This window comes from Phoxinus phoxinus (assembly GCF_949152265.1).
Source record: "Phoxinus phoxinus genome assembly, chromosome: 22".
Lineage (NCBI taxonomy): Eukaryota > Metazoa > Chordata > Actinopteri > Cypriniformes > Leuciscidae > Phoxinus > Phoxinus phoxinus.
In genome coordinates this window covers 6,276,014-6,301,764 of record NC_136897.1, presented here as the reverse complement: position 1 = coordinate 6,301,764, position 25,751 = coordinate 6,276,014, and the positions used below count along the sequence as shown (strand labels likewise).

General features: G+C 41.7%; 1 protein-coding gene across 3 annotated transcripts; it reads right to left on the bottom strand.

The window, feature by feature from the left end:
* Window positions 1-214: 214 nt before the first annotated feature.
* Window positions 215-24,858, bottom strand: r3hdm4 (R3H domain containing 4). 3 transcript variants are annotated; one of them, XM_079597982.1, is made up of 8 exons: window positions 24,694-24,858; window positions 23,730-23,884; window positions 19,415-19,533; window positions 19,227-19,338; window positions 18,126-18,211; window positions 17,907-17,992; window positions 17,690-17,745; window positions 215-1,812 (listed from the first exon to the last, which is right to left on the bottom strand). In XM_079597982.1, the coding sequence occupies exons 1-8, from the start codon at window positions 24,735-24,737 to the stop codon at window positions 1,709-1,711; spliced, it is 762 nt and encodes a 253-aa protein (XP_079454108.1). In that variant the 5' UTR covers window positions 24,738-24,858; the 3' UTR covers window positions 215-1,708. The 3 variants fall into 3 exon arrangements, 2 of the variants coding, with proteins under 2 accessions (XP_079454108.1, XP_079454107.1); XR_013795926.1 differs by lacking the exons at window positions 17,690-17,745; window positions 17,907-17,992; window positions 18,126-18,211; ... (2 more) ...; window positions 23,730-23,884; window positions 24,694-24,858 and adding an exon at window positions 3,130-6,965 and having other exon boundaries at window positions 221-1,812; XM_079597981.1 differs by lacking the exons at window positions 215-1,812; window positions 17,690-17,745; window positions 17,907-17,992; ... (3 more) ...; window positions 23,730-23,884; window positions 24,694-24,858 and adding exons at window positions 3,773-3,982; window positions 4,092-6,965.
* Between the last annotated feature and the right edge of the window lie 893 nt (window positions 24,859-25,751).

Here is a 25,751-nt window from a genome sequence, read left to right as displayed (position 1 = left end):
AATTCGCAACAAATGAAACAAAATGTTTAAAAGAACCACTTCACAACTATTCTCAAAAGCAAGGAAGTGACCACTGAGTGGAACCAAGATTAGTTTTAATATTGAATATTGACTCGCTTGTGGTCTTAAATGACCTTGAGTTTTTTATTATTAAATAAAAATTAACATAAATCTTAAAAAAGAAAAGAAAAATAAGTTTTATATAAATGATTTCAAATCATTCTCCCAAACATTTTAATTAATTAAGTTCACTTCAGCAAGTAAGTCATACAGGTTTGGATCAAAAGTGAGTAAATGATTACAATTATTTGTTTTTGTGGTGAAACTAGAGACAGAATGGGAACTTGAACAGGGCATTGGTGTTCTTTCACTAAGCATCTAAACCTCATTTGTTAATTAATGTTTTACATCAACGTGAATACAGGAAGCCAAGCTTAAACAGAACTCTTTTTTATTTTCATGGTTAAGTCCACATGATTTGCATTTGATTCATGAAATAATCACACAATATGATCTCAGTTAAAAGCTTGATATCATTTTAACAGGTACTTGCCACAGACAAAAACTAAATACAGTGAAGTGCTCTATGGTGTGTATTCGTGTTCTGCCACCATGATATAATTAGCATTTTAATCAAATATTGGCACAAAATTGTAAATATTATTCTAAAAGACAAACTCTTGGTAAAAGGTTTCAACACACCTGGTTTTTAGGTGACTGAAAGTAATGTACAAGTCCACATTCATGAAGGTTGATGCCTGAGAATCAGCACTACACACACACACACACACACTTTGGTTATAAACACCAATGCACCAATGAAGAACTGCTCAAGTGTCTCAGGACCCTTGATGGTTTAAAACATCAAAATATTTCCCCTGTATGTAAACCATAACAACCTTGATGTAAAGCTTAATATATACGAAAATGCAAAACAAATATGGCGCACAGGTAAGGCATAGTTGTTAAGTGCATGTTGGCAGAAAAAGAAAAAGTGTGTGACACCTGATAACAGCAGATGAACAAGACAAGTACGGTTTCACTCAAAATTCAAGTTATAGAATGCTGGATATAAAAATACTACTGATCCCTCTTGTCAGGCAGGACTGGCTGAAGTAAATTAGCAGAATTACAAGTCTGCACAAATCAAATGCATGTCAATTGTAAAATGTTGTGCAGTATGTGTGCAGTAAAAATAAACATGTTGAACGGGTATACACATACAATAACTGCATAACCATCATGAGATTTGTGCTGATTTTGTAGGAGCCTGAGTTTTAGTTTTTTTTTAACTATATGTGGCTATTCATGTAAAGATCATGAACACTTCAATAACAAAAATGATTAATTATCAATCAGATTCTGCTTCTTCTAGAGTTCATACACAATTATGTTTCTACTTCTATACAAAGATGTCATGACAGTATAATTCTGTCAAGAACATGAAAAAAGAATCAGATCATGTAACAACATCTACTAATACATGCTCCAAAACATCAGAAAAAGTAAATGAAAGAGATAGTGACACTTGAGGACAGTGATCATCACTTTAGTTAGCGCAGTCTCTCCTAAAGGGCAAGGCTTGCAGGTCAGGTCCTATGACATAATGCCACACGCACAGTTCATGTTGGCCAGGTCAGAGGCAGTGTTGCCGGTTCTGGCTGGATGAACAGCAATGGTACTGGTTGTGGCCAGGATTCATAGCAGCTTAGCTAAACTGCTCCAGGTAGGCAGAGAGCAGAGACTGCGGAGGCAGGAACTCTTCCAGTTTGTTGACTACCTCAGTCTGTCGAGCACCATTACAGTCAGAGCCTGCAGAAAATCACACACTTTAGTTTTTCCTTAGGTCATGTGCAAGAGATAATGATAAAACTGATTTTCTACATTTAGTTGTAAAAATACATTAAAATATAAACAATTTTGAGGGTCAATTTCATATTGCCAGTGGTGTTAACCTGCCATCCCTGCTATGGTTGTTAAAAACCAAACTACAGTTTACAGTACACACTACGGGTTGAACAGATTAGTCGACTTTAATGGACTGGAAAAGTTCTAGCATATTTCTTAGTAACTCAAACCCACAGCTTCACTATTAGTAGAAAGACGCTGCCAGGTACAATTCACACGCAGTCGCTCACACTAATGCATTCATATAAATGTAATCTTTACTGTGCTACTTTTTCTTCCTAATAATCTTCCTAATCAGTTTCATCACCTCAGCATCCCGGATAGCTTAGAAGAACTTGATATTGCAACAGAAACTTTGAACTCTCTCTTTTCCAGCACTTTAGACACAGTTGCTCCGTTGCGCTTAAAGAAGATTAAAGGAAATAGTCCAACGCTGTGGTACAACGAGCACACTCCCTTAAGAGAGCAGCCAGAAAAATGGAGCACAACTGGAAGAAAACAAAACTAGAGGTATTTCACGTTTCATGGAAGGAGCTGCTAGACTTGCTTATTTTTCAACCCTATTAGAAGAAAATAAACATAATCCTAGGCAGTGATGGAGTACTCGAGTCCTGGACTCGGACTCGAGTCCGACTCGAGTCCTTATTCTCTGGACTCGAGTCCGACTCGAGACTCCATTCTCTGGACTCGTGACTCGACTTGGACTCGCGGACTGATGACTCGTACTTGGACTCGGACTCGAGCCGATATATAAAATCGGGCTTGAGCATTCATCAAATGAATGACGTTGTTTCTGAATAAATAGGTTATAAAAATTTTATATAAGATGTTACACTTTATCTGTTTCGGGCTCCAAGACCGGCCGTGATCTATTTTTTCCTCACAGACACTGCTACCGCTCGCTCTCCTTGCTTGACAACACACTCACTGACGTCACTCACTTTACGCTGCATTCTCGTGCATTATTCATTTAACAGTAGATAAGTTCCTCTACATCTCATCAGCAATTTCGATTTTGGCACGCTTTGCAGCAGCTGAGCTGACCACTAAGGAGCGAATGTACAGTGACGTGACATAACTGGCAAATTCAAACTGTGCTTTTGTGCTATGGCTGGCGCTGAGCCAAAGACGGACGCGCTCAGCACTTAAAGGAGAACTCCGGTCAATTTTAACATTGAGCTCATTTTTTTGTAAATTCTCTTTTAATCCCGCTTATCATACCTGTAAGGAAGAGGCAGCGGCGTGGAGATCCATGTGCAGTATTTATTGAATAGCAATAAACCGTAGAACAAACAGGCAGGGGTCAAACACCAGCAAGAGAGTTATCCAAGGCTAAACAAAAACGTAGTCAAAAGGCAGGCAGAGTTTCAGGGCAGGCAGCAGACAGAGTAAAGAATATCCAGGCAAACAAAGCAGGGTCACAAAGGCAAGAAGCAAAGGGTCGATACGATGAAAACTGTCCAGGGTCAACAACGAGGAAACAAGGAATCCAGGGAAAACGCTCAGAAATGTTAGCCAGGGCAGAACAAGACTTCGCACTGAAGCAGTGGAGAAAGGCTGTATAAATAGCCCGGATGATGAGTGGCAGGTGTGCAGATAATCAGTCTGGATGATAAGTGGCAGGTGTGCAGATAATCAGTAACAGGCACGGGGTCATGGGAAATGGAGTTTAAATGGATAATGTCAATATTCTGGAGAGGGCGCCCTCTGGTGGTGAGTAGGAGGAACCACAGAGGCTTGATTCGTGACAGAGCCCCCCCCCCTGCGAGCGGCTCCTGACGCGAGGAGGCAACTGACGCCGGGGTCTTCCTCGAGCTCGAGGGGCTGGTTTTTCCGGATGGGTCCTATGAAACTCAGAAGAAAGAGAAGGGTCGAGAATGTCCTCAGAATTGACCCAGGACCTCTCCTCCGGGCCATACCCCTCCCAATCCACGAGGTACTGTAGAGCTCCTCCCCGGCGTCGGGAATCCAGGAGTTCTTGCACCTGATAGGCCTCCTCGCCGTCTATGATGATGGGTGGGGGCCTCTGGTCACGGACTTCCTCTTCCACCTCCCCTCTCGGACCACCAGCGGGCTTGAGCAAGGAGACATGAAAAGTGGGTGAGATACGGTAACTGGATGGTAAAGCCAATCGATAAGAAACAGGAGTAATTTGTCTGACTATTCTGAAAGGACCCACGTACCTGGGACTAAGTTTTCTGCATGGCAGCCGAAGGCGAAGATCACGTGAAGAGAGCCAGACCCATTGACCAGGAAGGTATGTCGGATTGGGACGACGGCGACGATCCGCCTGTTCCTTCTGTCTCCTAATAGCTCGTTGCAGATGAACATGGGCCTCATTCCAGGTAGTCTCGCTTCTCTGTAACCAGTCGTTGATTGCTGGGAGTTCAGTGGGTTCTCCTGACCATGGGAATAATGGGGGTTGAAAGCCGAGGACACACTGAAAGGGAGTCATACCAGTAGAGGACTTACGGAGGGAGTTTTGAGCATACTCAGCCCATAATAAGTAGCGACTCCAGTCTGATTGATTCTGGTGGCAGTACGACCTTAGAAATCGAGTGAGTTCTTGATTAAGACGTTCAGTTTGGCCATTGGATTGTGGATGGTAACCAGATGTGAGACTGACATTGATATTGAGCTGTCGAAAGAATGCCGACCATAAGCGGGAGGTGAATTGGGGTCCTCGGTCCGAGATTATGTCTTCAGGTAAACCATAGAATCGAAACACATAATTACACAGGTGCTCGGCAGTTTCAAAGGCCGTGGGTAGCTTAGGTAATGGGATGAGTCGACAGGCTTTGGAAAATCGATCTATCACTGTGAGTATGGTGGTGTGGCCCTGTGAGTTGGGGAGGTCGGTGACAAAGTCTATGGCAATGTGAGACCAAGGACGTTGAGGGATGGGTAATGGTTGTAGTAGACCGGCTGGTAGTTGTTTGGAGGATTTGGAGACACTGCATGTTGGACAGTTTTGAATGAAGGAGATGGTATCTTTCTGTATGGAAGGCCACCAAAAGCGATTTGTGAGTAGTTGAAGAGTGGCGGTGATGCCAGGGTGGCCGGAACTGGGTGATGAATGGACGTATTGGGTGATTCTTTTGCGGAAGGATGGTGGTACGTATGTTCTGTCGGATGGGCAGTCTGGTGGAGGTGGATCTGATTTTTGAGCCTCTGTTAACTCTGTCATAATATCCCATTGCACTGGAGCAAGAATGAGTGTGGGTGAGATGATGGATTCGCCGGATGGTGGTTGATGAGAGGATTCATGTTGCCGGGAGAGAGCGTCTGCCTTAATGTTCTTTGACCCAGGTCGGTAAGTGACTGTGAAATTGAACCGTGTAAAGAATAGTGCCCATCTTGCTTGCCTTGGGTTGAGTCTTTTAGCGGATCGTAGATATTCCAGATTTCTGTGGTCAGTTAGTACCAGGAAAGGATGTTTGGCCCCCTCCAACCAATGTCGCCATTCCTCAAAGGCTGCCTTCATGGCTAAAAGTTCACGGTTCCCGACATCATAGTTCTGCTCTGTTGTGGTGAGCTTACGTGAGAAATAAGCACACGGGAACATTTTGGGGGGAGTGCCCTGACGTTGAGAGAGAATAGCACCGATGCCAGTGTTGGATGCATCCACCTCTATGATGAATTCGTGCTCTGGATCAGGATGGTGTAATATAGGAGCACTGGTAAAACGGTTCTTCAGGTCGTGAAAAGATTGTAAGGCTGCTGGTGACCAGAGTAGTCTTTGTCCTCCTCTCTTGGTCAAGGATGTCAAAGGAGCTGCAATTGTACTGAAGCCTCTAATAAAGCGTCTGTAAAAGTTAGCAAACCCCAGAAATCGTTGCAGCTCCTTGATTGTGTTGGGTTGTGGCCATTTCAACACTGCCTGCACCTTCTTGTCATTCATGGCAACTCCTTCTGGGCTGATTTCGTAACCAAGAAACGACACGGAAGTTTGGTGAAACTCACATTTCTCTGCCTTGGCATATAATTGCTGAGTGATTAAGCGTTGTAGGACCATACGAACGTGTTTGACGTGATCTTTGAGGGAGTCTGAGTAGATGAGAATGTCATCAATGTATACGATAACCCATCTGTTTAGCATGTCTCGGAAGGTATCGTTAATGAATGCCTGGAATACAGAGGGACTATTGGCCAGCCCGAAAGGCATAACCAGGTATTCATAGTGCCCTGTAGCAGTAGAGAAAGCAGTCTTCCATTCGTCCCCCTCTCGAATTCGAATGAGATTGTAGGCATTTCGGAGATCAAGTTTGGTGAAATATTTAGCTGTACGAAGTTGTTCGAGGGCTGCTGGGACTAGAGGTAAAGGGTAGCGATATTTGACAGTGATGTCATTAAGCCCTCTGTAGTCGATGCATGGGCGAAGCCCTCCATCCTTCTTACTGACAAAGAAGAAGCCGGCAGAGGTTGGGGAGGTGGACGGTCGAATAAATCCCTTAGCCAATTCCTCCTCGATGTATGTCTTCATGGCTTCTGATTCAGGTTGTGATAGGGGGAAGATGCGACCTTTAGGGAGCGTAGAATCTGGGATTAGTTCGATACTACAATCACTGGAACGATGAGGTGGAAGTTGAGATGCCTTGATCTTGCTGAAGGCCTCCTTAAGATCGATATATTCTGGTGGAAGATGTGGAGCAGAATGGGGTTCTAGAAGCACAGTAGCAGCTTGAACGGGCATGGGAGCAGCAGATTGTAGACAATTTTGTTGACAGTTGTCGGACCACTGGGTGATTTCTTTATCGATCCAGGAAATTTGCGGATTGTGTTCTTGTAGCCAGGGAAGTCCAAGAATTATGGGATGGTTGGGTGACTGGATAAGGAATAACTGAATGGTTTCTGTGTGTAAGGAACCGGTTTGCAGTGTTACATATCCGGTGGTGTAATGGACGTGGCCTGCACCCAGGGGACGTCCGTCTAGCGCCGCCACTGCCAACAAAGATTCACAGGGTATTAATGGAATAAGATTAGACTGGGCAAAATCACTGTCAATAAAATTACCCGCTGCTCCTGAATCAATCATGGCCGTGGTTATCACGGATTTGCCAGAGAACATTAACGTAGCTGAGAATTCTACACATGATAAAGAGCGAGAGATAGGTCTTGAAGGACTTACAGTGGTAGTGTTGCGAAGAGGGGGTCGCCTGGGGCAGGATGCCCTTAGGTGTCCTGGTTGACCACAATACAAACAAAGATTCTGTTGAATGCGTCGTTCTCTCTCCTCTGAAGTGATACGGGTTACTCCGATCTGCATGGGTTCAGGATTGTTCGTGTCAGGAGATGTGGTAGTGTGGTAAGCTAGATTTCTAGTGGGTCTGCGTGCTCGTATCAAATTATCAACGCGGATAGCCAGATTAATGAATTGGTCCAAAGTTGCTCCTTCATCGCGACATGCAAGTTCAGATTGAAGTTCCAGATTGAGACCTTTGCGAAACAGCAACTTCAAAGTGGTTTCAACCCAGTCAGTTTGTGCTGCCAACGTACGAAAGGTGAGTGCAAACTCAGCAGCTGTGTTTCTTCCTTGCTGGAGAGCTAAGAGCTGAACACCGGGATCCTTACCCTCCTCCGGGTGATCAAACACTTCACGAAATCGTTGTAGGAAGCCAGAAAACGAAGAAAATGGGGACTGACCATCGGTCCATACTGCAGTTGCCCATTCCAGAGCTCGACCAGTTAATAAAGTACCCACAAAGGCTATACGACTGGTGTCAGTGGGGTATAACGTGGGTTGTTGGTCAACGAACAGGGAACATTGAAGAAGAAATCCCTTACACTTGGCGGGTGACCCATCAAATTTCTCCGGGAAAGCAAGACGAGGATTTGCGGTGGAGGAATTAGATACGGGCATACTGGGTGCTGGGCTCGCAGGTGGGTTGGGGTTTTGTGGGGGTAAACTGAGTTGTTGTAGCGTGGTGACTAATTGCTCAGTCAAGGCTGTTAGACGCTCTAGTTGTTGTTGGTGTGTAACAAGGACGTTAGCTTGGGCAGAGACCTCGGTGGATAACTGGATGATCGTTGCTGGATCTGTGTCTGGCGAAGTCTTCTGTAAGGAAGAGGCAGCGGCGTGGAGATCCATGTGCAGTATTTATTGAATAGCAATAAACCGTAGAACAAACAGGCAGGGGTCAAACACCAGCAAGAGAGTTATCCAAGGCTAAACAAAAACGTAGTCAAAAGGCAGGCAGAGTTTCAGGGCAGGCAGCAGACAGAGTAAAGAATATCCAGGCAAACAAAGCAGGGTCACAAAGGCAAGAAGCAAAGGGTCGATACGATGAAAACTGTCCAGGGTCAACAACGAGGAAACAAGGAATCCAGGGAAAACGCTCAGAAATGTTAGCCAGGGCAGAACAAGACTTCGCACTGAAGCAGTGGAGAAAGGCTGTATAAATAGCCCGGATGATGAGTGGCAGGTGTGCAGATAATCAGTCTGGATGATAAGTGGCAGGTGTGCAGATAATCAGTAACAGGCACGGGGTCATGGGAAATGGAGTTTAAATGGATAATGTCAATATTCTGGAGAGGGCGCCCTCTGGTGGTGAGTAGGAGGAACCACAGAGGCTTGATTCGTGACAATACCATAACACAATTATGTTTATTTTAGATTTCAGATATTTAAATACATACAATTTATAGCAAAACAATACATTTATAGTTTGTAAAATACAATGGTGTCTATGGAAGTAGCAATAAACAATCCTTTCAAATATATTTTCTGAGATATTTAATTCATATCAGATATACACAGTGTAAGTAAGTCAACCATAAAGTTTATTCTTCTCCCAGTTCACCGACCTCTTACTTTCATTAATTTCGGGAGAAACGGATTAATTCAGGAAGAAACCAAGCCTAGAAGAAGCTTGTCGTTTTATTGTTAACTGTTAAATTACTTTACATCGTCAATCTTTTTTCTCTTGATTTTTCCTCACAGCCACACATACTCAGTTGGACACCGCAACATTGTTTAATCCATTTACAATGAAAATCTCTAAACTTATTAAAATTTTTACAAAAGTATCTTTAAAATATAGTCTCGAACTCAGGACTCGAGACTCGACTCGGACTCGAACTCAGGTAATGGTGACTCGACTTGGACTCGACTCGGACTCTTCTTTGGTGACTCGGACTTGGACTCGGACTCGAACACTGGGACTCGAGACTCGACTCGGACTCGACAGTTGGTGACTCGACTACAACACTGATCCTAGGTATTTATTTGAAACAGTGGCTAAACTAACGAAAAAGAAAGCTTCAAACCCAGAAGTTTCCAAGCAACACAGCAGTAATGACTTTATGAACTTCACTTATGAGATTGATAATATTAGGGACAAAATTATAACTATGCAACCGTCTACTACACTACAGTATCGCATCAGGGAGTGCATTGTAGTCTCCCTGAGGAATTTTTTTATACATTTATTGCTATAGGAGAGAAAGAATTTTCTAAACTCGTTAATTCATCTAAATCGACAACATGTACGTTAGACCATATACCGACTAAACTACTGAAAGAGATGCTTCCAGATGTCATAGATCCTCTTCTTAATATAATTAATTTGTCTTTGTCTCTAGGATACGTACCAAAAACCTTTAAGCTGGCTATGGAATCTGCCTTTTCTGTCAAAGATGCTAGAAAAAGCAGTATCCTCACAACTGTGTTTCTTTTCTAGAAAGAAAGATATCTGCGAGGATTTTCAGTCCGGATTTAGACCGTACCATAGTACCGAGACAGCTCTCGTTAGAGTCAAAAATGATTTGCTCTTCCGATCGTGGTTGTATCTCTTTATTAGTGTTACTCGATCTTAGTGCTGCATTTGACACCATTGACCACAACATCTTTTAAATAGACTCGAACATTATGTTGGCATTAGTGGAATTTCACTAGCATGGTTTAAAGGGGTGGTTTACTGCTTTTTTTCTTTGCATGATTGTATTTATGGGGTGCAATATAACATGTCTTCGTTTTTTTTTTTTTTTTTTAAGCCTTATTTTTCATAAATTTGACCTTTATTGTAAGCCGCTTTCTCCTCTGTCATTTGAACGACCGGTTGACTTCCTGATTCTATGAAACCACTCCCCCAGAAACAGGCATGGGCTCAGATTGGTTAGTTGGGCCGGTGTGTTGTAATTGGCTAAACTGCGCAGTGCACGTTGTCCGGAAACTTCATGCCCATCACCTTTACGGGCGAAAGTTGCATGTGCTCTGGTCAAATGTAAATAATGGTTTCAATACTGCCGTACAGTTTGAGCTAGAATCAGACCCAGAAAGCGGCAATGAAGAGAGTCAAGCAGAACCTCCCCAAACACGGCTCTTACAAAACGTTTCTGAATGGTACATTTTTTTTATTATTATTATTATATTCTACTATTATTATATAATAATTTCGATACGCTGTTACTTGAAAATGCCACTGCTGACACTTGTTAGCTTTTGAGATACGGTTTTCTCCTGATTAAACATTTAATATAACTGAATGAATGACTGAGTAATACCGCAGCTGAAGTTTGCTGTTGCGATTACATATATATATTTTTTTACTTTACACGTTTGTCTTATACACAAAATAGCATCGAACTGACTGGCTACTATAAACAAACAGCTTTGGCATTCGTTTACGTTCTTGATCAAATTGAAAAATTACTTCATAAAGTATACATGGAAAAAACATTTACAAAATTAGTACATAATTACAAATTGCAGGTTCAAAATGTTTGTACGCGTTTGTCATAGACACACGAAATAGCATAATTAAGTGGCTATAACGCGAGCGCTGGCATTTGTTTACGTCCCTGATAAAACTAAAACATCACGTTTGAAATTATACATGCAAACATTTAAAATTATTAAGTCTTACTTACAGGTTGTGGCCCAACAACGGCTGCCTCTGCGTTTAAAGTTGGAACTGCTTCATGTTTTAGTCACAGTTTCTCGTTTAATCCGGCATTGAATTCGTGGAGATTCTGGAAGCTGTCTTCCGTAAAATGCGCAGCACAGAGAGCTACGATTGTAATTTTCAGGAACATAATGAAACAGAAATTGTAGCCATTGTTGACGAACTACAGCGTCCATAGGAAGCCCGAACACCGAAGACATGACAGCTGGGTGAAAATAACACACTTTCGACGGCATGGCTACAGCTCTCCACTATAATTCTTCCTCTTCCACAACGCCGCAGAAATATGGCCACGCCCCATTTTTTGCATATTCCGGAGGGAGGGTTGATGTAAATGTATGGGTTAGCTACGTATAAAACCCGGGAAGTATCTCGTTGTAGTCCCATTCGAGTCGTTTTTGTAGGCATTAAACTTCCTGATTTTTAAAAGACAATATATCTGCTTACGTTGAACTTTCAGCACAGCAACTTTGCAGATACTGTTCATGCACCAACAGCAACATTGCACACTATTTAAAATGAAAAAAGTGAAATCGCAATCAACCACCCCTTTAAATCATACTTATCTGACAGTTATCAGTTTGTAGCAGTAAATGAAGAGATGTCTTATCAATCAAAAGTTCAGTATGGCGTACCACAAAGCTCAGTACTAGGACCGCTGCTGTTCACTCTGTACATGCTACCATTAGGAGATATCATTAGGAAACATGGAATTAGCTTTCACTGTTATGCCGATAATACTCAGCTGTATATTTCTTCGAAACCTAACGAAACCTACCAATTCACAAAATTAACAGAATGCATAGCTGATATAAAAAATTGGATGACTAGTAATTTCCTACTACTAAATTCTGAAAAACAGAGATCTAATTATTGGAAAAACTTCCTCACATAATAACCTAGAATACTGTCTAACACTTGATGGCTGCTCTGTTAAGTCTTCGTCGTCAGTTAGGAACCTGGGTGTGCTCTTTGATACCAATCTTTCATTTGAAAGTCACGTGTCTAGTATCTGTAAAACCGCATTTTTCCATCTTAAAAATATATCTAAATTACGCCATATGCTCTCATTGACAAATGCGGAACAATTAGTTCATGCGTTCATGACCTCAGGGCTAGATTATTGTAATGCTCTACTGGGTGGTTGCCCTGCACGCTTAATAAACAAACTACAGCTGGTTCAAAACGCAGCGGCTCGAGTTCTTACCAGAAACAGGAAGTATGACCATATTAGCCCGGTTCTGTCAACACTGCATTGGCTCCCTATTAAACATCGTATACATTTTAAAATATTGCTGATTACTTACAAAGCACTAAATGGTTTAGCTCCACAGTACTTGAGCGAGCTCTTAACGCATTATAGTCCTTCACGTCTATTGCGATCTCAAAATTCCGGCCAGTTGATAATACCTAGAATATCAAAATCGACTGCTGGCGGTAGATCCTTTTCCTATTTAGCACCAAAACTTTGGAACAGTCTTCCGACCATTGTCCGGGAAGCAGACACACAATTACACACCTGCGCACATATATTCAAATGCGCATTACTACAGAATTAATTCTTAATGCGCATGTGAGCGCCATCAGCGTTTCTCACAAGTTCGCATTTAAAGTCTGTGTAGAGAGAACGGTGTCATCTTAGCGGTCTCTAATTTAATAACTAATGATCGTTGCGACGGAAGTGAATCAATCAAAACTAACTTTAGCTGGAAAATATATTTATTCAAGAACCGCTATAAAGCCAAAACAATCGCTGTTACCTTAAATTATCCGTTTATCACTGTAAAGCTGCTTTGAAACAATTTACATTGTTAAAAGCGCTATATAAATGAAGATGACTTGACTTGACTTTTCTGTATCTGATTAAAAACGACCCAAAGACAAAAGAACTGATAAAAAATGATCTGTTATGTAGGAGCGCAGTGTCATATACCATAGCTGTGCACAAGGCAACCCATGTTCGAGTGTCAGCTCAAGGCTCAGGCTTATTTGTTCATCAATGACGTCATCAGCGACTAGTCGACTCGACTTTCATCACATAGGCCTAAATGTCGACTTTAAATAATCTGAAGAAGTTCAACCACTAGTGTACACACCACACACACAGACACACACACATATATATATATATGTGTGTGTGTAAGCAATAAGGTACGAGAGGCTGTGCTGTATTGTGAATAAGTCACGGCTGAAGGGCGTTGTTAGCATGACGTGAAGCGGAGTGCCTGCAACCCCTTCAGCCATGACTTATCGGATCATTTTTGAGTTCCTTCTTCTATGTGAAATAATTATGAATACCAGTTTATGCGGTTTGATTATGGCCTCTAAGATAGCCCCGGCTGGCCTGTTTATAGCCCTTGTGCGTACTGGCCCGACAGTGGAAATGTGGCTAATAATTTCTGAATGGCATATAACCGTACAAATCAAAAAACCAAACGGGTAAAGTGAAATTAGGTGAATACAACATCAGATGAACAACAACACAATGACATATTACACCTGGTCTTTATTTATTTAACAAAAACTAGACCAAAATGGAGAAGCCATGGTTGACAACTAAGTACACCCTTACTGCTTTCATAGGAATTAAGAGGGTAAGTAGTAGTCAGGTGCTGCCAATCAAATGTCTTTGATTAATTGATCATCAGCCAGTGTGATCAACTCTATAAAAGCAGAAGTTTGGGCAGTTTGCTGGTCTGGAGCATTCAGGTGTGTCTTAACACAATGCCAAGGAGCACAATTCCAAATTATTCACAAGTAAAACATTCAAAACAGTTGTCAATCTTCCCACGAGTGGATGTCCAGCAAATTCACCCATGGGCAGACCATGCAATGCTGAGAAAAATAGCAAAAAAAAACAAGAACTACACCTCTTTACAGGCCTCAGTTAACTTTAATGTTAAAGTTCATGACAGTACAATTATAAAAAGACTGGAAAAGTATGGCATGTTTGGAAGGGTTGCCAGGTGAAAGCCTCTTCTTTCTAAAAAAAAGAACATGGCAGCACGGCTTAGGTTTGCAAAGTTGCATCTGAACAAACTACAAGACTTCTGGAACAATGTCCTCTGGACAGATGAGATGTTTGGCCATAATGCACAGTGCCACGTTTGGTGAAAACCAAACACAAGCACCTCATAACAATGGTCAAGCACGGAGGTGGAAGGGTGATGATTTGGGCTTGTTTTGCAGCCACCGGACCTAGGCATATTGCAGTCTATGAGTCGACCATGAACTTGCTATACCAAAGTATTCAAGAGTCAGATGTGGCCATCTATCCGACAGCTAAAGCTTGGCCGAAATTGGCTCATGCTACAGGACAATTGTCACAGGTCGGGGTGGACTTCCCTCCCCTTCAGCAACGTACCACCTCGAGGAGTTACCCAGAGACACCAAGCGACAGACAAAGTAATGATCAAAACGTTTATTTTTATTTACTTAAAACAAGTCAAATCTCCTTTTTCTATCCAGCAGGTGGCGTGGGTAGTTCACTCTTCAGTCCCTCTCGACCAGAAGTACGTGATGAATCTATCGCTGTTGGAGCTTCGCACAGTGGTTCCTCTTCGGCTGGAGGTAAGCAATGGAGAGTAAGTAATGGCTCAGGCACGGGCGGTGGTCTGCACAGCAGCTCCTCCTCGGCTGGAGGTAAGTAATGGAAGGTAAGCAATGGAAGGTAAGAAATGGCTCAGGCACTGGCGGGGGTTTACACAGCAACTCCTCTTCGACTGGAGGTGAGTAGCGGAAGGTAAGTAATGGCTCAGGCACTGGCAGGGGTTTGCACAGCAACTCCTCTTCGACTGGAGGCAGGTAATGGAAGGTAAGTAATGACTCAGGCACGGACGGGGGTCTGCACAGCAGCTCCTCTTCGGCTGTAGGTAAGTAATGGAAGGTAAGCAATGAAAGGTAAGTAATGGCTCAGGCACTGGCGGGGGTTTGCACAGCAACTCCTCTTCGACTGGAGGCAGGTAATGGAAGGTAAGTAATGACTCAGGCACGGACGGGGGTCTGCACAGCAGCTCCTCTTCGGCTGGAGGTAAGTAATGGAAGGTAAGCAGTGAAAGGTAAGTAATGGCTCAGGCACTGGCGGGGGTTTGCACAGCAACTCCTCTTCGGCTGGAGGTGAGTAGTGGAAGGTAAGTAGTGGCTCAGGCACGGACGGGGGTTTGCACAGCAACTCCTCTTCGGCTGGAGGTGAGTAGTGGAAGGTAAGTAGTGGCTCAGGCACGGACGGGGGTCTGCACAGCAGCTCCTCTTCGGCTGGAGGTAAGTAATGGAAGGTAAGCAATGAAAGGTAAGTAATGGCTCAGGCACCGGCGGGGGTTTGCGCAGCAGCTCCTCTTCGGCTGGAGGTAAGTAATGGACGGTGAGCAATAACTCAGACACTAGCTGGGGTTTGCACGGCAACTCCTCTTCGACGGGAGGCAGGTAATGGAAGGTAAGTAATGACTCAGGCACGGACGGGGGTCTGCACAGCAGCTCCTCTTCGGCTGGGGGTGATAGGTTCTCTATGTGCACAGAATGATGATAGTGAATCAAAGACTTAACATTCAGCCACTGTATCTTCTTACCACAGGACAGTGAGGGCGGGAACTCGAGGGCAGCGAGCAGACTCTCTGTGTTCACACAGCCCCAAAGTGTGTATCAGCTTCAGTCGTCCACCATTGGACTCCCTCTCCACAGGATGGCAACAACAGCATTTAATAGCAACGGGCAGTTTTCTCTGGGTTCACAAATCAACTGTGACGAACAACAGACTGAACATCCAGCATCCGAATCCTCTTACCACAGAACAGCGCCAACAACATTCGATGGCAGAGAACAATTCCTCCCAAAGCAACGAGGGCAGTATTCAAGGGCAGAGGACAGTCTCTCGGTATTCACAGAGCCCCAGCAGTGTATACAGGTTCCGATCGTCAACAGCTGGGCTATCTCTCCACAGGACAGCAATAACAGCATTTAATAGCCACGGGCAGTTTCCCTATGTTCACAGAGCAAACATGATGCATAACAAACTGAACATCCAGCAACTGAATCTTCTTACCACAGAGCAGCGATGACAGCATTCGATGGCCAAGGACAAGTGCTCGCAGAGCAACAATGGCAGTGTTCGCGGGCAGAGGACAATTTCTCTGTATTCACAGAACAAACGTGATGAATAGCAGACTGAACATCCAGCATCTGAATCTTCTTACCGCAGAGCAGCGATGACAGCATTCGATGGCAGAGAACAATTTCTCACAGAGCAACGATGGCAGTGTTCGCGGGCAGAAGACAATGTCTCTATGTTCACAGGACCCAAGAAGCGTATACGGGTTTCGGTCGTCAACAGCGGGGCTTTCACTCCACAGGGCAGCAACAACAGCATTCCATAGCAACAGGCAGTTTTCTACATTCACAGAGCAGACGTGATGAATAACAGACTAAACATCCAACAGCTGAATCTTCTTACCGCAGTACAGCGCTGTCAGCATTCCACGGCAGCGAGCAGTTTCTCACAAATCCTCTTCCACTTGGACAGGACGAAGTTGCATTCCTACACAGCGTATACTCAATACACAACAGTTAGCACATTCCAGTTCGGCCTTCAGAGCCTACGACGAGACGACTGAGAACAGGCAGACGTAAAACTTCAATTTCCACACTAGTGCATGATTCAGTCACTTCAAATGATCACACGTGTTCACTTTCACAATAAGCACTGCAACTCACATCAACTCACAGTGAATAAGGTCTCTTATCGTAGCCCCCAGTCGACTCGCTCCGCTCCACTGGCAAACTGTGCATCCAACCGGTGTATATGGCTGGCGTTAGAGTCTCCACTGGCATTAAACAGTTCAGAACAGGACTCACCGGACGGTTTTACCACATCATAGCGTTTTCTTCCTAGTAGGGAGTTCTTTCCCGATCTGTCCTCTGATCGTCCGATACAACCAGTAGCTCAACCGCAACGTATTGCCTCCAACCTGAGTTCGTCCAAAAGTCCTCTTGCCCCAACCTCCAGCACAAAGCGCAGACTTCGCGGTCACGTTTCACAAAAAGAGCACACCCATCTGCCCATCAACCGGATCCTTTTATAATCCCCCTCATGGCTCAATCTCTGCTTCTCGCCCAGCTGTCACTCGTTTCCCTAATCAGCAAGCTCCGTCGGGTTGTTTACACCGGAAGAAACCGGAACTGTTCCGGTGTTCCATCGAACTCGCTCCCTCTAGGAACAAAACTAGAGCGGGGCAGTTCCACTTGGTCGTCACCCCGTGACACAATGATCAAAATAAACCAGCAAATCTAAAACAGAATGGCTGAAAAAGAAAAGAATCGAGGTGTTGCAGTGGCCCAGTCAAAGTTCAGACTCAACCCGATTGAAATGCTGTGGCGGGACCTTCAGAGCATAAACAAATGCCTACAAACCTCAATGAACTGAAGCAACCTTATAAGAAGAGCAAGCCAAAATTCCTCCAGAACGATGTGAGAGACTGATAAAGACATACAGAAAATTATTACTTTAAGTAATTGCTGCTAAAAGTGTCTACAACAAGCAACTAAATCAAAGGGTGTACTTAGTTTTTCCAATAAATTATTTGTCCAATATTGTCCAATTATTTTTGTTCAATAAATAATGACACAGTGTAATATGGTATTGTGTTGTTGTTCATGTGAGGTCGTAATTACCTAATTTTAAAGCCAGATGATATTTTATATATATATATATTATTTTTTATAATGTTCTCCTGATACGTAAAACCATAGAATTCAAAAATATTTTCTTGACTATATACAATGAGTTTGTGAAAGTGTTCGACCTTAAGAAACTAGAATTCACACCAGCCTCACAAGAAAATAGCCATAAATTGCCAACGTCTAAAGAAGTAATAAAGTTCACTCACTAGCAGAGGTCAGATCCATGTACTGGCAGATGGCATGAAGGAGCAGTCGCTCATAACTGAAGAAACACAGACACATCTGAATCAAAACATGGTATTCAACTGATATACTAACATTACTGCTTTTGATGTCTCAAGCAACATGCATGTTTAATAGTTAGTGGTGGTCTGAATTAGTCTGTGGAGGTGAGAGATGCATTAACTGTTGTAATTTGTGCACCTGCTGCTGAGTTTGGTAATGTAAATTGAGTGTGGATGTGCCATGAAGAATCCCAGCAGGTCGGACTCCAGACTCTCCAACACTCCCTTAAACAAAAGAAAATGGATGAACAGATATCAGACAGAAAAAAGGGAATGATAGGACAAGAGAAATGGATATAGGGGGAATACTTGTTAAAAGTCAAAAGACATTGATCAAGTAAATAACAAAGAGTGTAACCATGGGAATCTGTTTGCGTCTCAGCGTCACACGCAGCCTTCGATCAATCCTCTGGAAACATTCCTGAGCCCTGACAGCAGGATTTACTGCTCAAAGGATAGGAGAATGATCTTCACAAATATGTCAATCACTGAATTAATAAAGATTAAGAGTGTAATTTTTCATGTTAGAATACTTCAAATCTCTAGATTAACGGCAGAGACACCCATAAGTAAATCATGCATTAGTTCACCTATACAGAGTGCAAATACTGTGGCACTATCGTAACATTGCTCTGTTTGTTTGAATGTTCCGACACATCCCGACTTCTGGCTCAACCAGTGCCTGCGTTTAGGGCAGAGTGGGGTGGGGGGGGGGGGGGGGGATTAGGAGTATTACGCAAACAAAAGTGATGTTTTCCCGAATATCAGCACGAATGCAAATGTAAGATTCATTTTAAAACTATTTTAATTAATTTTAAACACAGTATTGTCCATTTTGACAGTTTGATCTCTATTTCATGAACAGAAATAGTTCAGAACAAAGGGGAACAGTTGCATCTCTCTGCAACATACAGAGAGATGTTTTGTTCATGAATGAATCAGCCAGTTTGAATGAATCAGTGAATAAAATTATTCTTTGACTCACTTATTAAGACTTGCTGCCACCTACTGGGGGTTTCAGTTTCATATAAAAGTATCATATACAGAAAAGTATCATTTGATTTTTTCACTTCATATTTTTCAGTAAGTAATTAACTTTTTAATGTAATTGTTATAGTAGGCTAATTATGAGGCTAATTATGAGAGTGATTTTTTTTATTAGCTTGAGCACCTGCTCCCCAAAATGTCTGTGCACGGCCCTGATCTTAAGTCTCTAAATTGCGAACTGTACAAAACGTAATGCTCGAGTGCAGTTTAGAGCCATAGGTTAAGGGGGCTAAGGGCAACAGAGAGCATGTGAAGTACAAATGCCTCTCTGGCGTGCGAAGTAGTGGTCTACACTAAAGTGAATACGTCACGCATAAACAAATCTTAAGATGTGTGTGGTATAATAAACTGATGTGCAACCCTCTCTCGTGAGAGAGAGAAAGTGAGTTTGTGTGATTAAATTATGTCAGACCCTCTCTTTGGTCTTTATGGCTCTTAGAGTGGGTCCTCTGAGCCTCCTCCTCCAGCAGAGCCAAGAGTCGCTCTTGCTCCTCCCCAGAACGATTCATAAAATCACTCCAGTACTGAGAGACATGAGAGAAAGATTTAAAGAATTCAAAATATCCCTTAACTGAGAGCAGTTAAAGAAACATGCTTTACCTCCACATAGTTTCCATTAGAGCAGGCTTCAGTGAAGATGGTGGGCGAGGCTGTTTCATGCCCTTCACCATCCTCTTTAGAGCATTCGTCCCGTTCCAAAAGATTGTCCAGAAAACGAGCTACACAGAAGCAGAGTTTGCAAAATATTACAAAATCATGACTAAACCTTTTTCTCTCCATTTTTTCTATCCATTAACTGTAAAAATCCAGAGAGATTTTTTTATGTACATGAAGTCTTAAAACAGCCTGTATGCTCCACATGGAGAACTGATCTCACCATCATCGAGTCTGTCTGTGATTACATGAAGAAACAGAAAAAACTAACATAGACTAAACGTCTCCAAGACACTTGAAGAAACCTACCTGCAAATCTACCTAAAAAACTATGAGCAAATGTAACTAGGACAAAAACGGTTTTAAACGCAAAGGGTTAAAAGCGCATTATTTATTACCATATATTTACTTTAAGTGCCTAAAACTTTTCACAATATTGTAGCTTTGCAGGTTGGTTGCTTCAAGTGTCTTGGAGACATTGCCACAGTTCTTCTGTATTTAGTCTGTCTCAGTTTTTTGTTTCTTGTATTCCCAGATGGACTCGATGATGGTGAGATCGATGCTGCGTTCCAGTCCAAAATTGTCATGCCCTTCACTCGCTAACTTCCCTCCGTCTCGTTCACTCGGATGTACGTCATTGCTTACGTTGCACGAGTGCCCACTACTGGCGGAAACTGTGATGGGCTGAATTGGAACGTCCTCCTAAGCCCTTGATCACTTGGAATCAGCTATGGAGTTGATGTATTATTATTTGTTCAAATCCCTTTAAGAATTTGTTTAATGCAGCATCCAAATCTATATTGGTGTGTTTGGGTTGTTTTAAATAAAAAATATATAATTAATATATCATAGAGTTGTTTGTTGTGGGGGTGATTAGACGAGATCTGTGGTGACGTCACAATCGTACTGCATGGTGGGACATATAGGTGCCTGAAGTGTAGGCCTACATATGAAGTAGACTTGCTCCCTTGGTCAAAATCGAGGGTACAAGGGTCTATCCATATACACTTCACGAAGTGGAACGCACTTCAAAATGGCGGCAGGGATTCCCCCGAGGGGAAGTGCTTAGGGAAGTTCGCAACTGCGTGTCTAAAAGTGGACTGGAACGCAGCACAGATCTCCAGATCTCTGTCAATTGGCATTGCATTATAAATATACATTATTATTATGAAAATACCTGGGATGGCTTTAAGAAAACAGATAAACCATAACACTGTCGCAATGGTGTGTTAATTCTCCATGTTTAATCAGTCAAAATCTGCGTTTTATTCAGCTACAGTGATCGCTGGATGTCTTTGTCCATAGGGATTTCCTGGAACTCATTACTCTTGAGTCTCACTTGTGGACTTTCTGCACGAGGGTGCCCTCCGGCATCGAGTATGAATGAAACATAAATTACATGTGAGTTTAGCACTCAATAATGCTCACATCGTCCTATTTTGTGTAAAAATAGAAAATATTTGACTGCTCTCTAAAGATATTTGAAGTATAGTTTTTATCCAAATGAGCACACTTTTGGACTACAGTGATGTAAAAAATAATAAAACACTGAAAGGCATCAGCAGTTAAAAGGTTAATGTAATATTTCCCTTTCAGGATTAGCAAAATAATGGCAACTTAATCTCTGTACAGCGGCCAAATCTGCAAGATTACCCAGGCGGTGATGAGTGAAGAGGTTGGTGGGTTTGCCCCATTTCCACAACTTCCACACTGGTGAGCGAACTGGGAGTGCGGAGTGCACCTACTGAAATATTGAAATATTACGGTTATCGCCATTATATCCTCAGTATATTGCGACACCCCTAATTAACACGATAACGATATTTCATTTTTTGAATATCACGGTTATCGTCAATTACGATATATCCCGACACCCCTAGTATCATGATTCCAATCAAAATAATCGTTGTTTTAACGCCCCACACATTGGTGTATATCACCTCCTTATAGCATGTATCGTATACTTGTTATATTAATCAGAGCATAAAGGGACACAAACTGCGTTCACTCTGATCATGCAAATGAGTCAGCTTACAAACAAGCCAAACTCAAGAGGTGTGACCTCCACAGAAGTTAAAGGGCACTGTCATAGTGACCCTCCCTCTCTTCTTTCTTCTTCTGGTTGCTGTTCGTGTGAACTGTCTGACCACGGGACCTTTCCCCCGGTGCCCAGCCAGAGGTGCCTCAAGGTACAATCAGCCCAACTGTAACTTTCTCGACCATAACCGAGTCAGACTAACACGGCAAGTTCATCTCTTTATTCAACCTGGAAGAATTTGATTGCAACTTCACCACCATCAAACTACTGAACCGTCAATACTTTTCCCTGAGACTGCTTCTGGACGCTCGTTCAATGGCTAAGGCATTGCAAGAATATTGTACATTTAACTAAATAAACAGGTTTAGTATAAGCTGCAGACTGATGGTTCTGTTCAGGTGGAACTGACTGTTTGTGTGGTTACGTTCCCATAGATTAATTTCATAGTTTAATTCACTTTCATTTTCTATAATACCCATGTATGCATGATTGGGTGTACGTGTATGTTTAGACTTGTGTATTCGTGATTTAGTTAAATAAAACTTTTGTGCACATTAACATGAGTATTGATTCTGTGATCCCTGCTTGCAAATCAAAGTGTCTTTAAAGATTCGATTACAGCTACATGTTTTTGAATAGCACTGTACCCAGTAAGAAAGAGTTATTTTTCTGTGGCTATGAAAAATATCCTTTCTGAGAGTTGATAGACGATTAATACTGTTGGCTGGATGAACAGGTTAATTGATTGTAATATGAATTATAATTAAATATTTATATTTCCCTTTCGAGCTAATTTGCTACAATATATATATATATACATACACACACACACGCACTCACCGGCCACTTTATTAGGTACACCCCTATCAAGTGCATGTTAATGCAAACATCTATGCAGGATGAAAGAAGAGCAGAAGAGCATCTGACAGTTCATCGAACTGAAGATGGGACGATGGGCACAGCAGCAGAAGACACACCAGGTGCCACTGCTGTCAGCTAAGAACAGGAAACTGAGCCTGCAATTCGCATGGGCTCATCAAAATTGGTCTTTTGAGTCTCAACTTCTGCTGCGACATTCAGATGGTAAAATCAGAATTTGACGTTTAACAACATGAAAGCATGGACCCATCCTGCCTTGTATCAACGGTTCAGGCTGGTGCTGGTGTAATGGTGTGGGGGATATTTTCTTAGCAAAATGTGGGCCCCTTAGTACCAATTGAGCACTGTTTAAACACCACAGTCTACATAAGTAATACCTTACTGACCATGTGGATCCCTTTATTATGACCACAGTGTACCCATCTTTTGATGGCTGCTTCTAGCAGAATCACGTGCCATGTCATAAAGCTCAAATAATTTCAAACTGTTTTCTTGATCCTGACAATGATGTCACACTATACTCAAATGGCGGCCAGTCACCAGGGGCCTCATTTATAACCGTTGCGTACGCACAAAACAGGCCCAGAAAGAAGCGTACGCCACTTCTGACGCATAAGTTCTTAGATCTCAATCCAATAGAGCACATTTGGGATGTGGTGGAATATGGTCAATATGGACCAAAATCCCTGAGGAATGTTTCTAGCACCTAGCTGAATCTATGCCATGAAGAACTGAGGCAGTTCTGAAGGCAAAAGGGGGTCCAATCCGGTACTAGCAAGGTGTACCTAATACAGTGGCTGGTGAGTGTTTATATCAGTTCATGCATTCCCTGGGAATCGAACCCATGCCTTTGGAGCTGCTCAACTGATTGAGCTACAATAAAAGTGTAGTTACATTGTTTAGCAAAATTTCACAAGGCAAATTTCAGTCTGTTCAATAGGAATCCATGCATTGTGGAGTTTCGTGTGAGGGCGAATTTTCAGTTCAAAGCAAATTCGCAGCACTGACCAACAGACAGCTACTTGGTTTGAAAAGTGCTTCATACACTAATGTGACCACACCTTTATTCTAAAAATGTTTGAATTATGAGTGCCATGTTACAGTCATAAACCATCATATAGACTTTTGTACTATATTTTTCACTATAATGGAAAAGAGCAGCGTGAACATTGTGCAAAACTTCTAATGTGTTCCACAGAAAAAAAAGTGGGTTTGAAATGGCATTAGGGTGAGTAAATGATGAAAGAAATGTTTTTTACATTTCCGGTGCAGTATGTAATAAATAGAAAAGTAAATAAAATAAACATAAATAATGAAGAATCCAAACATCACAGCAAGACTCACTGTTTTCCTGTCGTTGAAGACTCTTCCTGCCCTTGGCTCTGGGAGTGAGGTCAGAGTTCCGGATGGCCTGGTTAATAAAGAACTGCTTCTTTTTAGCTGGAGAAACTCGTTTTGCAGGAGAGTTGGGTAGAGATGAGCAGCGCCGCTCATTTAGGCTGAAAGACAAACAGGAATCAGATTTGACTTGATTCACTAAACTATTCTCACAAAGGGTTTACTCCATATTTCACTAACATGACAGTCACACATTTTACTTTAAGTTGGTCACAATGTTTTAGTGGATTTTAAGATAGTTTTCCACATTGCACTGCTGTAGTGAATCTACAGACCCTTCTATGGAGACCCACTGTTGTGCTTTTATTTATAGCTCTAGCCACAGGCCAGATGATTTATGGAAGTAGGTCACAGCTTATCTCTGGAAAAACATATGCAAACTTTAGTTGTCTATTTTACTATTATTATTTTATGTTTATTTGTTGTGAAGAAGCTGCCCAGGATAACTTACAGAGAACCCAGTAAATAGGACATTATACATTTAACTGTTACTAAATAACCTACAGACACGAAATTAGATCAGATGCGATATACGGTTTTTATTCTAGCAGCTTATTTAAAATTTCGGTTATTTCCCACTTAGTTTACTTTCCTTAGTTGAATTGTAACCTTACATTTTTGTGTGTATATAATGGCCTTTCATTTAGCGGAGGAGCTCAACAACATTCATTTATATGACATTAACAATCATTACATTGCTACCAGTTTTAAACAAGTAACGTTACATCACTTATTATTAGTTAATTCATGTAAAACATTAGATGCAACGAAGACTTGAGAGACGTATCTGACGTTTGTTTTTAATGAGCTTGGCCGGCTAACAAAAACAATTGACGTGTAGCTGCTAACGTTATGTGCTGAGACAAATAGGAGCATTAGCTACAGACTACAAGCTAAAAAATACACTTACATTACATCCTGTTCCTCATTGTTATTGCTATTTAACACAACCATCTCAAAGTCTTCTCACAAAGAAACACGACAGAGACACAAACAAATAATTTTATAAGGAGAAAAGGTCCAGAACAGCTGGCTTGGCTTTAGCCGCGATGGCTAAAATAAAAGCTAGTGAAGTAGTGAGTGATAGAGAGATTGGGCGGGGCTTGGGAAATCCTGCAGCCATGCCAACATTTTCAGCCAATAAATATCTTCCTTCAATAAATAACGCTTCCTTCGACCTGACAGAAGTTTAAAATAATTTATAATTTAATATAATTTTAGGTTAACATTTATATGGCCGTTCAAGGAAAAGTGTATATCATAGATTATGTGATTGGTGTATGTTCAGTTAAAGTTTTTCACAATTTTTACTTTTTTAAAATAAATAGACATGAAGTGTGACGAGTTAAATACAAATTTTGAATATAATGTTTCAACGAGGTCAAAATGCTGCATGCATAATTATAAAAGAATAATCAATTTATACTAATATATGTAGCCTATTGTATGACATACTGTAGCCTACTGTCAAGGTATTAGGCCTATAACTTTATATCAATATCTGAATGGAAATTATTTTATTAATTCTAACAATGTTATATAAAACGAATATTTAGCAATAGTTTAAAGTTAAACAATCAATGAGAACTAAATATCTGTGCAAAAATTTAATATTATTCAGATTTAGATAAAAAAATTTTTTTCCAACAAATCAATCAATCAATCAATCAATCAATCAATCAATCAATCAATCAATCAATCAATCAATCCATCAATCCTTTATTTATAGAGCACATTTAAGACACAACCGAGGTTGACCATTACAAAGAATAAAAGACACACGTTTAAGCATGCATTTATAAATACAAACAAAAATAAGTAATCAAAGTAAAAATAAATATAAATAGCAGAGGGTAGCTATATAGTGTTAAAAGCCAAAGAGAATAAATAAGTCTTAAGCTAAGTTTTAAAAGTGCAGATAGATGGGGCATGCCTGATAGACAGAGGAAGGCTTCGGTCCAGCGGCGG

Coding starts and splice junctions, on each gene's coding strand:
- r3hdm4 (XM_079597981.1), bottom strand. CDS start 6,943: ATGATTGATTCAGGAGCAGCGGGTAATTTTATTGACAGTGATTTTGCC. Junction 3,983..4,091: donor TGCAGAAAACTTAGTCCCAG/GTACGTGGGTCC, acceptor TCCTTGCTCAAG/CCCGCTGGTGGTCCGAGAGG.